This window comes from Equus caballus, chromosome 16, assembly GCF_041296265.1.
Source record: "Equus caballus isolate H_3958 breed thoroughbred chromosome 16, TB-T2T, whole genome shotgun sequence".
In the NCBI taxonomy this organism is placed as follows: domain Eukaryota; kingdom Metazoa; phylum Chordata; class Mammalia; order Perissodactyla; family Equidae; genus Equus; species Equus caballus.
Window position 1 is genome coordinate 55,471,005 of NC_091699.1, and position 16,313 is coordinate 55,487,317.

Genomic DNA, 16,313 nt, shown 5'->3' on the forward strand with positions numbered 1-16,313 from the left:
AGCATAGTTTCCATGGACATAGTTAAAAAGTCTCCTCGGGTAGAAAAAGAGATGAGTATAGAAGACTAAGTGAAAACAGTGTCAACTTTGGAGTATTTTTGGTTTTGGCATTGTGAAGTCATGATTTTCTTTGTCCTCACCTTAACTATTGAAATTCTATGTTCCATTTTATTTTTCATGTAATCTATTCAGCAATATTTTTTCACATGGTACTCACTTTTAATATTTTCTTTCCTCTTCAGTGGATAAATTAGTATTTCTCAAAGACCAAGATTGGAATGACTTTTTGCAACAAGTTTGCTCTCAGATCGACTCTGCTGAGAAGAGCACGGGAGCCGCCCGAGCCAAGCTGAATCTCCTTTGCTATCTGTGTGTGGTGGCCAGTCACAGGGAGGTGGCCACCAGGCTCCTCCATTCCCCACTGGTAGGTAAATTGTGAAGACAAGACTCCTTCATGGTCCTTGCAGCATGCAGGATTTCTCTAGAGATTAAAACAAGTACTAAAATATTAATTTCATTTAATTAAAATGAAAAAAAAAGATTTATCAAGATTATAAGTTTGCCACAGCTGTCTTCTGTTTAATTCCTAGGACTGGAAGCAGTTGTGTAGACAGTGATTTCGAACTTCTTTTGTAGCTCCAGCTTGCGTTTTGTGTTAACTTGTAATAATTGTAAGATACTTTTCATATCTGAAATTGTAAGACAGAGACCTTTCATCAGCTCCTGGAATGAGCTGCCCATGTGGAATAAGGGCTCCTTTCCTGGGTCGACCTGGTAAACTCCAAGGTTTCTGATGTGACACTGAAGGGAGATATTGAGTCTCTGAGACGTTTTTTTCTTTTTCCCCTGGTAATGTTACTTCTTGGACTGTCTTGGTTCAACGGTAAACCGTGAGGATCTGACAGATCTTTTGAAGTTATTCTCAGAGAGGAGTTACAGTGGTCTGGGGTGTTTTCCATAGTAGGACCTCATTTTGGAACTGGCTTGAAAAAATTTAAGTTCATTGGCTTTCAGGATAGTATTAAAGTTGCTTTTTTGGTACTTGGTGTGTATTTCTTAGGTGAGGGGTAGGGTGCATTTAGGGACTATAACTGGGCAGGAGAAACTGAAAGTACTGTTCTTGGTTTTTATTTTTATCTTATTCATATACTCAGGCTTTGGCATTTTTGTAAATAATTATCTCCTTGATGCGGGATTCACATTTCAGTTGTATGCAGGTCTGATTTGTTAATTTAGCGGTCACTTTCTCTGTTGTTTCATGAATGAAATCTGCATCTTAATTTTTCATTCTAGTTCCAATTGCTAATCCAGCATTTGCGAATAGCTCCAAACTGGGATATGTAAGTAACATTTATATTTTAATAATTTATTCTTCATTATTTTATTGAGTAGTTATACATATTTATCAAAAACACATAGACCTAAATACTTGATCATAAAATATTCTGAAGTAACGATAACTCTGAAACAATAGGCAATTTTTATAGGCATCATTTGTAAACTTAAAAAAATTTAAAAATAGTCCTTATCCTATATTATAAAATTAGAATATTATAAATATAATTCTAGGATTATATAAACTTCATCTGGAAATGTTATTAACTGTAATTCTTTTGAGTATTCTTTATCAGATACTTTACCCTTGATCCCTGTGTTTTAATTTAGTTACGCTTCCTAAGGCTTTTTCTCTTGCCACTGTATCTTTCCCTTATGTAGTGCATTGCTTCCTTATGACGTTATTTAAAATTTAATGGGATCATGATCTGTAAGCTCTTGGTGGAAGGACGTGTACTTGCTTGTTATGGAGGCAGCATGCCCTAGTGAAAAGCACATTAGATACAGTGTTAGAAGGTTCTGGGCTCTGGTTGCCAATTAGACTTGGCCAGATGATTGCCTCTTTCCAAGTCTTAGCTTCCTGGGAAGTCTTTGTAGGATGATGACATTGTATAGGCTTTAGATTTGACAGACCTGAATGTCGATCATAGATCTGCCCTATGGGCAAATTGCTTTAACTGCTGAGCCTTGTTTTTCTCATCTGTAAAATGGGAATAGTGTGTCTACTTCATAGATTTTTTAGTAATAATTAAATTTTGAATGACATAAGTATATGAAATACCTTGCACAGTGCCTGGTTCTTCGTGGGTGCTTAGTATATGTTGGGGGTGTAGAAGTTGTAGTTATTATCGTTTGCTTATCTTGTATTATTGTTAAGAGAAGCACATGAAAACATGAACTTGAAGGGATTTTGTGAAATGTGATAGTGGTAAGATAGTAATTATTCTTCCATGCTGGTGAAATGGGGGGAAACAACAGATGTTCACAAAATGTTTTTTTGGGCCAGCTGGGCGGAGCAGTGGTTAAGTGCACACATTCTGCTTCGGCGGCTGGGGTTTGCCACTTTGGATCCCGGGTGCAGACATGGCACTGCTTGGCAAGCCACGCAGGCATCCCACGTATAAAGTAGAGGAAGATGGGCACGGATGTTAGCTCAGGGACAGTCTTCCTCGGCAAAAAGAGGAGGATTGGCACCAGGTGTTAGGCTAATCTTCCTAAAAAAAAAATCACAAAAAACAAAATGCTTTTTTGGACAATTGTTCTTATGCATCTTCTGCTGTTACTCTCTCAAGGTAAAATCTGGCATTGCAAAATAGAATTTTTAGGTAGTTTTAGCATGTAAAACTTTGAGAAGGTTTGTGGTATGCTCATTAAAAATCAACCAACAAAATCTAACACTTTAGCTAAAACTTGTTATATCCTTGAATGGGGTGCCCCCTGCTGCCTTTTAAAAAGAGACATTCTTGATCCTTTCCATTCTTGATCCTGTCTTTAAAGTTTTTTGCTATTGTATTCATTGAAGTTTAATTGTAAAACAATTTTAATTTGAGGAAAATGATAAATAGTAAGGTAGAGAAGTCCCCTGCATGGAGCCTTCATTTACTCTCTCTCTCTTCTTTCAAACACCCTCCTTCCAGTGAGGTCTCTGACCAGGTTGTATCACCATGATAGCATATGATGAGGGGAGGGGCCTTCACGTAGCAGGGGGATAATCACTGTGGAAGGGGGTAGTTTTATTGGCTTTGTTCAGCAAATAGAAAAACAAAATAGAATAGCATGACATAATTTTATAAGTTTCTCTTCCCCTTATAACATGTTATATATCTTTAATGCCATTAATTATTTGTCTAAGATACTTTTTTAAGGTATGGCTTTTTAAAAATATGTTGTGAATGTCTGATTATTTTATTTACCATGACCTATTTTTGGATAGTATTATATATTGTAAACAATATACTGATGAACATTTTTGTGCTTAAATCTTTGTGCCTATCTGTTTTTACTTTTTCCCCTTAGGGCAGATTCATAGAATTAGAACAAATGGGTAGAAGGCAATAAATATTTTTGTGAGTTCTGATAAATTGCTAAAATGCATTTTAGAAATACTGTATCAGTATGCATTTCCAGTCAATGTGTATAAAAATCACCTTTTGTTAGAACTTTCAACAGTGGATATTTATCAAATTTTATAACCCTTGCCAGTGAACTTTATTGAGATATAATTCACATACAATCATGATATTTTAATTAAAAAATTTTGTGGTAAAATATACATAACATAAAATTTACCATTTTACCTTTTTTTTTTTTTTTTTTGCTAGGGAAGATTTGCCTTAAGCTAACATCCATGCCAGTCTTCCTGTTTTTTAGTATTTGGGCTGCCAGCAGATCATGGCTGCTAACAGAGCGGTGTAGTTCTGCGCCTGGGAATTGAATCCAGGCTGCCAAAGCAGAGCATGCTGTACTTAACCACTAGGACACCATAGCTGGCCCCATTTTAGCCATTTTTAAGTGTACAATTCGGTGGCATGAAGTATATTCACAGTGTTGTGCAACCATCACCAGTATCAATTTCCAGAACTTTTTCATCATCCCAAACAGAAGCTCTTACCCATTAGTCAGTAATTCGCTGTTCTTTGTCCTCCCGGCCCTAGTAACCTCTGTTCTACTTTTTGTCTCTGAATTGCCTATTCTAGATACCTAGTATAAGTGAGCTCATACAATATTTGTCCTTTTGTGTCTGGCTTATTTCACTTAGCTTAATGTTTTCAAAGTTCATCCATGTTGTAGCATGGATGTCATTCCTTTTTAGGGCTGAATAATGTTCCATATATGTATGTGACACATTTGTTGATGCACATGTGGGTTGCTTCTTCTTTTGACTATTGCAAATGATGCTGCTGTGAATACTGGTGTACAAATATCTGTTTGAGTCCCTGCTTTTGGTTCTTTTGGGTATATATCTAGAAGTGGAGTTGCTGGATCATTTGGCAATCTTACGTTCAACTTCTTGAGGAACCATCATACTGTTTTCCACAGTAGCTGCACCATTTCACATTCCTACAGCAGTGCATGAGGGTTCCAATTTCACCATATACTGTTCAACACTTGTTTTTTACTTCCCTTTGGTTTTTTTTTTTTTTGGTAGTAGCTATCCTAATAGGTGTGAAGCCGTATGTCATTATGGTTCTGATTTGTAGTTCACTAATGACTAGTAATGTTGAACATCTTTTCATGTGTTTATTGGTCATCTGTTTATGTTCTTTAGAGAAATATCTGTTCATTTTCTAATTGGGTTGTTTGTTTTATGTTGTTGATTTGTAGGAGTTCTTTATATATACTGGATATTAACCCCTTATCAGATATATGATTTACAAGTATTTTCTCTGATTCTGAGGGTTACTTTTTCAGTCTGTTGATAGTGTCTTTTGATGCATAAAAGGTGTAAATATTGATGAAACCCTATTTTTCCATCTTTCCTTTGGTTCCCTGTGCTTTTAGTGTTCTATCAAGAAATCATTGCCAATCCAGTGTCATAAAGCTTTTCATCTATGTTTTTCCTAAGAGTTTTTTAGTTTTAGCTCTTACATTTAGTTTTCGATCCATTTTGAGTTAATTTTTGTATATGGTGTTAGGTAAGGGTCCAACTTCATTTCTTTGCACATGTATATCCAGTTTTCCCAGGACCATTTGTTGAAAAGGCTGTCATTTCCCCACTGAATGGTATTGGCACCCTTGTTGATAATCATTTGACCATATATATGAGAGTTTATTTCTGGGCTCTCTATTCTATTCCATTGGTCTATAGATCTGTTTTTATGCCAGTGCCACAATATCTTGAAGTTTTGAAATCAGAAAGTGTGAGACCTCCAACTTTTTTCTTCTTTTTCAAGATTATTTTGGCTCTTTGGGGTCCCTTGAGATTCATATGAATTTTAAAAAGGATTTTTCTATTTTTTTCTAATTTTTCAAATATTACTTGAATAAAGTGAAGTAAATGTTCATCATCAATTTTTTAAATACGATTTCTCCATTTGTGAATTCTTTGCTCTACTTTACCTCTTGGTTGATTAGATTTAATTATTTGGTAGTTTCTTTTAAGAGGATCTCTCAGAGGTGTTACTTCTGGAGTTGTTGCCTTCTTGAGTCTTTCTCTCTGTGGTTTTAGGGCTCAGGCATAAGGGATTGAATGAGACCTTGCGCCCTAGGGTCATGCTTGGACTTTGCTCTCTCTCCTTTGCTGACTGAAGCTCTGGCAGACTCAGGAGCCAACCCATCTTTTTCTTCCGCTTATATGTGACTAGTTTGATTTTGTTTCTCAGTGTCTGAATGTTTCTTTTTGTTCCAGGCCCTCAAAGTTTTTTTTTTTTTTTTTTTTTTTTTTGGCCTTTCGGGTCCTCTTTGTTCTGACCCCTGCTATTTATTTATTTATTTATTTATTTTTTTTTTTTTATTAATGTTATGATAGATTACAACCTTGTGAGATTTCAGTTGTACATTTTTGTTAGTCATGTTGTGGGTACACCACTTCCCCCTCCGTACCCTCCCCCCACCCCCCCTTTTCCCTGGTAACCACCGATCAGATCTCCTTATCAATATGCTAATTTCCACCTATGAGTGGAGTCATATAGAGTTCGTCTTTCTCTGACTGACTTATTTCGCTTAACATAATGCCCTCGAGGTCCATCCACATTGTTGTGAATGGGCCAATTTCGTCTTTTTTTATGGCTGAGTAGTATTCCATTGTGTATATATACCACATCTTCTTTATCCAATCATCAGTTTCTGGGCATGTAGGCTGGTTCCACGTCTTGGCTATTGTAAATAATGCTGCGATGAACATAGGGGTGCAACGGACTCTTGAGATATCTGATATCAGGTTCTTAGGATAGATACCCAGTAATGGGATGGCTGGGTCATAGGGTATTTCTATTTTTAACTTTTTGAGAAATCTCCATACTGTTTTCCATAGTGGCTGTACCAGTTTGCATTCCCACCAACAGTGTATGAGGGTTCCTCTTTCTCCACAACCTCTCCAACATTTGTCGTTCTTGGTTTTGGATGTTTTTGCCAATCTAACGGGGGTAAGGTGATATCTTAGTGTAGTTTTGATTTGCATTTCCCTGATGATTAGCGATGATGAACATCTTTTCATGTGTCTATTGGCCATATTCATATCTTCTTTTGAGAAATGTCTGTTCATGTCCTCTGCCCATTTTTTGATCGGGTTGTTTGTTTTTTTGTTGTTAAGCAGTGTGAGTTCTTTGTATATTATGGAGATTAACCCTTTGTCGGATAAGTGGCTTGTAAATATTTTTTCCCAATTAGTGAGCTGTTTTTTTGTTTCAATCCTGTTTTCCCTTGCCTTGAAGAAGCTCTTTAGTCTGATGAAGTCCCATTTGTTTATTCTTTCTATTGTTTCCCTCAACTGAGGAGTTACAGTGTCCGAAAAGATTCTTTTGAAACTGATGTCAAAGAGTGTACTGCCTATATTCTCTTCCAAAAGACTTATTGTCTCAGGCCTAATCTTTAGGTCTTTGATCCATTTTGAGTTTATTTTGGTGTGTGGTGAAAAAGAATGGTCAATTTTCAATCTTTTGCATGTGGCTGTCCAGTTTTCCCAGCACCATTTGTTGAAGAGACTTTCTTTTCTCCATTGTAGGCCCTCTGCTCCTTTGTCGAAGATTAGCTGTCCATAGATGTGTGGTTTTATCTCTGGGCTTTCAATTCTGTTCCATTGATCTGTGGACCTGTTTTTGTACCAGTACCATGCTGTTTTGATCACTGTAGCTTTGTAGTATGTTTTGAAATCGGGGATTGTGATTCCGCCGGCTTTGTTTTTCTTGCTCAGGATTGCTTTAGCAATTCGCGGTCTTTTGTTGCCCCATATGAATTTTAGGATTGTTTGTTCAATTTCTGTGAAGAATGTTCTTGGGATTCTGATTGGGATAGCATTGAACCTGTATATTGCTTTAGGTAGTATGGACATTTTAACTATGTTTATTCTTCCAATCCATGTGCAAGGAATGTTTTTCCATCTCTTTATGTCATCGCCTATTTCTTTCAAGAAAGTCTTGTAGTTTTCATTGTATAGATCCTTCACTTCCTTGGTTAAGTTTATCCCAAGGTATTTTATTCTTTTCGTTGCGATTGTGAATGGGATAGAGTTCTTGAGTTCTTTTTCTGTTAGTTTATTGTTAGTGTATAGAAATGCTACTGATTTATGCACGTTAATTTTATACCCTGCTACTTTGCTGTAGTTGTTGATTATTTCTAATAGTTTTTCTGTGGATTCTTTGGGGTTTTCTATGTATAAGATCATGTCGTCTGCAAACAACGAGAGTTTTACTTCTTCGTTACCTATTTGGATTCCTTTTATTTCTTTTTCCTGCCGAATTGCTCTGGCCAGCACCTCCAGAACTATGTTGAATAGGAGTGGTGAAAGTGGGCACCCTTGTCTTGTTCCTGTCCTCAGAGGGATGGCTTTCAGCTTTTGTCCATTGAGTATGATGTTGGCTGTGGGTCTATCATATATGGCCTTTATTATGTTGAGGTACTTTCCTTCTATACCCATTTTACTGAGGGTTTTTATCATAAATGGGTGTTGGATCTTGTCGAATGCTTTCTCTGCATCTATTGAGATGATCATGTGGTTTTTGGTTTTCATTTTGTTGATGTAGTGTATCACGTTGATTGACTTGCGGATGTTGAACCATCCCTGTGTCCCTGGTATAAATCCCACTTGATCATGGTGTATAATCTTTTTGATGTATTGCTGTAATCGGTTAGCCAAAATTTTGTTGAGGATTTTTGCATCTATGTTCATCAGTGATATCGGCCTGTAGTTCTCCTTCTTTGTGTTGTCCTTGTCAGGTTTGGGGATCAGAGTGATGTTGGCTTCATAGAATGTGTTAGGGAGTTCTCCATCTTTCTCAATTTTCTGGAACAGTTTGAGGAGAATAGGTATTAAGTCTTCTTTGAATGTTTGGTAGAATTCTCCAGAGAAGCCGTCTGGTCCTGGACTCTTATTTTTGGGGAGGTTTTTGATTACCGTTTCTATTTCCTTACTTGTGATTGGTCTATTCAGATTCTCCATTTCTTCCTGATTCAGTTTGGGGAGATTGTAGGAGTCTAGGAATTTGTCCATTTCTTCCAGGTTGTTCAATTTGTTGGCATATAGTTTTTCATAGTATTCTCTTATGATCTCTTGTATTTCATTGGTATCTGTTGTGATTTCTCCTCTGTCATTCCTGATTTTATTAATTTGCGATTTCTCTCTTCTTTTCTTGGTGAGTCTGGCTAGGGGTTTGTCAATTTTGTTAATTCTTTCGAAGAACCAACTCTTTGTTTCATTGATCCTTTCTATTGTCTTTTTTGTTTCAATATCGTTTATTTCTGCTCTTATTTTTATTATTTCCCTCCTTCTACTGACTCTAGGCCTTGTTTGTTCTTCTTTTTCTAGTTCTGTTAGGTGTCGTTTGAGGTTGCTTACGTGCGCTTTTTCTTGTTTAGTGAGGTGAGCCTGTATTGCGATGAATTTCCCTCTTAGGACTGCTTTTGCTGCATCCCAAATGATTTGGTATGTCGTGTTCTCATTTTCATTTGTCTCCAGATAATATTTGATTTCTTCTTTAATTTCTTCAATGATCCATTGTTTGTTGAGAAGCGTGTTGTTTAGTCTCCACATTTTTGCACCTTTCTCTGCTTTTTTCTTGTAGTTGATTTCTAGTTTAATAGCGTTATGATCAGAAAAGATGCTTGATATTATTTCAACTCTCTTGTATTTATTGATGTTTGCTTTGGTTCCCAAAATATGGTCAATCCTTGAGAATGTTCCATGTGCACTTGAGAAGAATGTGTAACCTGCTGTTTTTGGATGAAGTGTTCTATATATATCTATTAAGTCCATCTGGTCTAATTTTTCATTTAATTCTATTATTTCCTTGTTGATTTTCTGTCTGGATGTTCTGTCCATTGGTGTTAATGGTGTGTTGAGGTCCCCTACTATTATTGTATTGTTGTTGATGTCTTCTTTTAGTTCTATTAAGAGTTGCTTTACAAATTTTGGTGCTCCTGTGTTGGGTGCGTATATATTTATAAGTGTTATGTCTTCTTGGTGGAGAGTCCCTTTTATCATTATATACTGTCCCTCTTTGTCTTTCTTTATCTGTTTTGCTTTGAAATCTACCTTGTCTGATATTAGTATAGCGACACCTGCTTTCTTTTGTTCATTATTAGCTTGGAGTATTGTTCTCCATCCCTTCACTCTGAGTCTGTGTTTGTCTTTGGGGCTGAGGTGTGTTTCCTGGAGGCAGCATATTGTTGGATCTTGTTCTTTGATCCATCCTGCCACTCTGTGTCTTTTGATTGGGGAGTTCAATCCATTTACATTTAGAGTGATTATTGAGACGTGGGGACCTACCACTACCATTTTGTGTCTTGTTTTCCGGTTTTCTTCAGTTTCCTTTGTTTCTCGTCCCATGGTTTAATCTGTTCTGATGTAGAGCTGCTACTCTCTGTTGTTGTCCTTCTACTTATCTCCTCTGCTCTTGGTTTTGTAGCCCCTTTCCTTTTTTGGATTTTTCAGGAATGAGGGTTTTCCTGAGGATTTCCTGAAGAGGAGGTTTTGTGGCAATGAACTCCCTTAATTTTTGTTTATCTGGGAAAGTTTTTATTTCTCCATCGTATTTGAAGGATATTTTCGCTGGGTAGAGAATTCTCGGCTGTAGGTTTTTGTCCTTCAGATTTTTGAATATATCATTCCACTCTCTTCTAGCCTGTAAAGTTTCTGCTGAGAAATCTGCTGATAGCCTGATGGGGGTTCCTTTGTAGGTTAGTTTCTTTTGCCTGGCTGTCCTTAATATTTTCTCCTTGTCGTTGACTTTTGCTAGCTTCACTACTATATGCCGTGGAGTTGGTCTTCTTGCATTGATAAAGTTTGGAGATCTATTGGCTTCTGTCACCTGAAGATCCATCTCCCTCACCAGATTTGGGAAGTTCTCAGCCATTATTTCTTTGAATAGGTTTTCTGCCCCTTTCTCCTTCTCTTCTCCCTCTGGTATACCTATAATCCTTACGTTGCATCTCCTAATTGTGTCTGATAATTCTCGGAGAGTTTCTTCATTTCTTTTAAGTCTTGCTTCTCTCTCCTCCTCTGCCTGCAACAATTCTATATTGCCATCTTCCAAATTGCTAATTCTTTCCTCCATATTATCGGCCCTACTGTTCAGAGCATCTAGATTTTTCTTAATCTCCTCTATTGTGTTCTTCATTTCCAATATTTCTGTTTGGTTCTTCTTTATCGTATCAAACTCTTTTGTGACATAGCTCCTGAACTCGTTGAGTTGTCGGTCAGAATTCTCTCTTAACTCAGTGAGTATTTTAATGATGGCTGTTTTGAAGTCATCATCATTTAGGTTATATATCTCATTTTCTTTGGGATTGTTTTCTGTGTATTTGTTACTTTCTTTCTGTTCTGGAGATTTAATGTATTTTTTCATATTGCTTGATGATGTTGATTTGTGCCTCCGCATGGAGATAGAATTTAGTTGCTCCTTTCACTTGTTTCAGCTGCTGCGGTGGGGGGAGCAGCTGTTTATACTTCACCAACCAGGAACCCTGTCCGTAGTTGCTAACTGGGCCTGGGCCCCTCTTCGTAGCCACAGTGGCCCTTTGGATTCCCTCCTCTGCCGTGGGGGCCATCACGGGGGGCTTCAGGCTGCAGGGGCCTACTGTTGTTGCCCACCTAGATGCGCTCTCTCCTTGGGGTCTGCAACGGTGTTATGGGCTTTTCCAGCGGCCAGGGGTGGGATCACTTATATTTGTCGCTCTGTTGCTGTCGGCACCCACCAAATCTCACTTGTCCTCTATGGGTCGCAGGAGAGCTATTGGCATCTTCTACAGTCTGTGGTTAGTACACCTAGCTATGCTGCTTTTGCCCTGGGGTCTTCCAGCCTTGTGGCTGGCGGCTGGGTGCCTTCTACTGGTGCTGTGCAGAGGCTAGGCCCTCAAAGTTTTACTAGAATGTGTCCAGTTATCTCTTTTTATTAATTTGCTTTGGCAGTTGGTCTAATAGATGCTTCAGCCTTTCTTTAGCTTTCCTATTTTTTTATGATTTCTTCATCACTGTTTCATCTGTTTTCTACTCCTGAAACTCCTATAGGATGGGTGTAGGATTTCATATCTCTTGACTGTTCATTTTCTTTTGCTTTCTCACTATCTTTTATTGAGATATAATTCACATATCATAAAATTCACTTTTTTTAATTAATTTTTTTAGAGCAGTTTTAGGTTCACAGCAAAATTGAGGGGAAGGTATAGTGATTTCTCATGTACTTCCTTCCCCCACACATGTGTGGCCTCCTCCCATTATCAATATCCTCCACCAGAGCAGTACGTTTGTTACAGCTGATGAATCTAACTGGACACATCATAATCATGCAAAGTCCATAGTTTACATTACAGTTCACTCTTTCAGTGGGTTTGGACAGATGTATAATGACATGCATCCATCATTATGGTATCAGAGAGAGTATTTTCACTGCCCTAAAAATCTGTGCTCTGCCTGTTCATCCTTCTGACAAAAACTGAACTTTTTACTGTTTTCATAGTTTCACCTTTTCCAGAATGTCATGTTGTTGGAATCGTACAGTATATAGCCTTCTCAGATTGGTTTCTTTCACTTAGTAATGTGCATTTAAGGTTCCTCCATGTCTTTTCATGGCTTAATAGCTCATTTCTTTTTAGTACCAAATATTCCATTGTCTGCATGTATCACAGTTTATTTATCCATTAATGTACTGAAGGACATCTTGGTTGCTTCCAAGTTTTGGCAATTATGAATAAAGCTGCTGTTAACATCCATGTGAGAAAATATTTTCAACTGCTTTGGGTAAGTACCAAGGAGCATGATTGCTGGATTGTGTGGTAAGAGTATGTTTAGTTTTGTAAAAAGTCACTAAACTTGTCTTCCAAAGTAGCTGTACCATTTTGTATTCCCACCAACAGTGAATGAGAGTTCCTGTTATTCTATAACCATGCCAGCATTTGGTGTTGTCAGTGTTTTTGGTTTTGGCTATTCTTCTAGGTGTGTAGTGGTATCTTATTGTTGTTTTAATTTGCATTTCCCTGATGACATATGATGTGGGACATTTTCTCACATGCTTATTTGCCATCTGTAATATCTTCTTTGGTGAAGCGTCTGTTAATGTCTTTGGCCCAACTTTTCATCAGGTTGTTTGTTTTCTTATTGTTGAGTTTTAAGAGGTCTTTGTATATTTTGGAAAACACTCTTATCACATGTCTTTTGCAAATATTTTCTTCCAGTCTGTGGCAGATCTTCTCATTCTTTTGATGTTGTCTTTTGCAGAACGGAAGTTCTTAATTTTAATGAAGTCTAGCCTATCAGTTGTTTATTTTATGGATCACACCTTTGCTGTTGCATGTAAAAAGTCACTGCCACATCCATGGTCATCTAGGTCTTCTCCTATGTTATCTTCTAAGAGTTTTAGAATTTTTTTATTTTACGCTTAGATCCATGGTCTGTGTTGAGTTAACTTTTGTGAAAAGTGTAGGAGCTGTGTCTAGATTAATTTTTTTGCGTGTAATGTCCAGTTATTCCTGTACCATTTGTTGAAAACACTATCTTTGTTCCATTTTACTGCCTTTGTTCCCTTGTCGAAGATCGTTTGATTATATTTATGTGAGTCTGTTTCTGGGTTTTCCATTTTGTCCATTGATCTATTTGTCTATTCTTTGCCAATGCCTCTGTCTTGATTACTGTAGCTTTATAGTAAGTCTTGAAGTCAGGTAACATCAGTCCTCCAACTTTGTTCTTCTCATTCAATATTTTGTTGGCTGTTTTGGGATCTTTTGCCTCTCCATATAAACCTTAGAATCAGTTTGTCAGTTATCTGCAAAATAACTTGCTGAGATTTTGTTTGGAATTGCATCGAATCTATGGATCAAGTTGGGAAGAACTGACTTCTGGACAATATTGAGTCTTCATATCCATGAATATGGAATACTCTCCATTTCTTTAGTTCTTTGATTTTGTTCATCAGAGTTTTGTAGTTTTCCTCATAAAGAGTTCGTATGTATTTTGTTAGATTTATTCCTAACTATTTCCTTTTTTTGGTCGCTAATGTAAGTGGTATTGTGTTGTTAATTTCAGATTCCACTTGTTCATTGCTGGTGTATAGGAAAGCAGTTGACTTTTAATGTTAGCCTTGTATCCAGCACCTTGCTATAGTCACTTACTAGGTCGAGGAGTTTTTTTTTCCCCTTCAGTTCTTCAGGATTTTCTACATAGGCAGTCATGTCATCTGCAAGCAAAGACAGTTTTATTTCTTCCTTCCCAATCTGTATACCTTTTATTTCCTTTTCTTGTCTTATTGCATTCGCTATAGCTTTCAGTATGATTTTGAAAAGGAGTGGTAGTGAGAGTCCGTGTTCTTGCCTTGTACTTGATCTTAGTGGGGAATTTTTGAGTTTCTCACCATTAAGTGTGATGTTAGCTGTAGGATTTTTGTAGATAGTCTTTATCAAGTTGGAGAAGTTTCCCTCTATTCCTAGTTTACTGAGAATTTTTATCATGAATGTGTGTTGGATTTTGTCAGATGCTTTTTCTGTATCTATTGATATGATCATGTGATTTTTCTTTTTTAGTCTGTTGATTTGATGGAAATTCACTTTTTAAAACTGTACAATTCAGTGCTTTTCAGTATATTCACAAAGTTGTGTGACAATCACTACCATCTAATTCCAGAACATTTCCATCACCTGATGAAACCCTGTATTCATTGCCTCATCCCCCTAGTCCCTGGAAACCACCAGTCTACTTTCTGTCTATAGATTTGCCTATTCTGAATATTTCATATAAATGAAATATACAAAATGTGATCTTTTGTGACTGGCTTCTTTCACTTACCATAATGTTTTCAAGGTTCATTCATGTTGTAGCATGCATCAGTACTTCATTCTTTTTATGGCTGTATAATATTCTATTGTGTGTATATACCACATTTTGCTTATCCATTCTTGATAGACACTCGGTGGTTTTGACATTTGGCTATTATGAATAATGCTGCCATGAACATTTGTATATGAAGTTTTATGTGAACATATGTTTTCATTTCTCTTGAGTATGTACCTCGCAGTGGAATTGTTGGGTCATATGTTAATTCTGTGTTCAACCTTTTGAAGAACTGCCAAACTCTGTCTCTTACTGCTCTTCTCTAATTTTATCTTTGAGCTTTCAAGCGTGATATTTATCCTTGCTCATTTTGTTATTAAGAATCTCTATTTTATTTCAACAATTGTATTTTACAATTTTTGTGCATTTTCTTTTTTTCTAGTTGGTCCTTTTTCCTAGCTGCATGTATTTGGTCTATAATGTACTTTTGAATTTGAGGATAAATTAGAGGATTATAGAAATTCTGTTTTGGGGGCTGGCTCCGTGGCATAATGGTTAAGTTCACACACTCTGCTTCAGTGCTTGGAGTTTGCAGGTTCGTATTCTGGGTGCGGATCTATACACTGCTCGTCAAGCCATGCTGTGTTGGCATCCCATGTACAAGAATAGAGGAAGATTGGCACAGATGTTAGCTCAGGGACAATCTTCCTCATCAAAAAAAAAAAAAAACCAACAAAAAACTGTGTTGGAACAGAATTTAGGATTAAATGTTATGACTAATATTATGGTTAAACATTAAGATTATGAAAATTCTATTCTTATCTCTAACGCATGGGTCACTTCTTTCTCATCATGGTCCTTTAATGCTCTTGGTTCCTCAAATGCTTGGTGATCTTTGGTACTTAGTTTATATTATGAATAAATGGTTAAATTGATCAGTATAGAAGTTGACAATACAAATTTCTTCTGTACTTCTCTGTTTTTCCAACAACCTCATTTTTAAAGGAAAGGGCTGGCGTGTGAGTGGGTGATGCTTGTTGAGTGGTTGACTTGTATGTTGGGAGTCTAGCTGGCTGAGGAGCAGGTGGGCAGCCTGGAGGCCTCCTCAATTGCCAGGACGGGTTTTCTTTGGGGAGGGGCTGGCTTCTCTGCATTAACTCCTTCCCTGCTCTAGTAGCTGGTGTGGAGGGCCACAGTCTCTGCTCCCCACATCCACACCTGTATCCCACCCCAGGGGAGATTGTTCAGTGTAGGAATAATTTTCTGTTTTTATTCTGGAGGGCAGGACTGCTGGCTTTTCTCTATCAAGGAGGGAGATGGGAAGGAGGCAGGACCGCATTGGCTCACCAGTTCATTGTGCAGTTCTCTAATCTGATGACTGTCCTGTGGCTCATCCTTGCTTCTGTGTTAGTTTATTTCAAGTCTCTGGGGCTTCCTTGGGAAGATATATATTTATCTGTGGTTCTTAGACAGGAATTTCTTCTATTTGTTCTCTGTCAATATAATTCCATCTATGTATATCATCTGGAATTTCCTCAAACATTCTGATCTGCTTTCAGCCCTTTGTTCTGTTTCTAATTATGATTTAATTATGAACAGTGTTTTCTTTTAGCAGACTCTTGAGGGAGCAGAAAGGTGGGTGTCAGGGTCCAGTCAGCTATTGTAAAGCAGGAAAAAATCTCTGGAGTTTTGACTTGTGTTGCTTACGTGATTGTGATTGATGCAGACTTTCATTTTTCATTTGATGAATAAGGTATACAGAAGTGCTTCTAAGTTTACAGGCGCTTAGGCTTTTTTGGTTTATATTTTTACTTCACTTTTATCATATCGTAATGTCTCCTATATAATTTATGCCTTTGGGAATTCCATGAATTTATCTTTGTGATCTAATATAAAATAGTTTAAAAAAATATGTCATGAATGTAATAAATAATGTGATAATATTAGCTAACCCATTCAGCAGATATTAAATGTTGGACACTATAGTAATTTCTTCACATGGGTTAGTGCCTTTGATTCTTTGAACAACTTGATGAGGTGCGTATTGTTGTTAGTCCTGCTTAAC

General features: G+C 37.1%; 1 protein-coding gene across 4 annotated transcripts in view; it reads left to right on the top strand.

Moving 5' to 3' along the window:
* Nucleotides 1-16,313, top strand: part of ULK4 (unc-51 like kinase 4) — a 513,120-nt gene that overhangs the window by 44,233 nt on the left and 452,574 nt on the right. For all 4 annotated transcript variants that reach the window (XM_001917025.6, XM_023620688.2, XM_070237944.1 and 1 more), the window contains exons 15-16: nucleotides 243-424; nucleotides 1,294-1,340. In XM_001917025.6, the coding sequence (XP_001917060.4) occupies nucleotides 243-424; nucleotides 1,294-1,340 (229 nt within the window). The remainder of the gene's footprint in view (nucleotides 1-242; nucleotides 425-1,293; nucleotides 1,341-16,313) is intronic.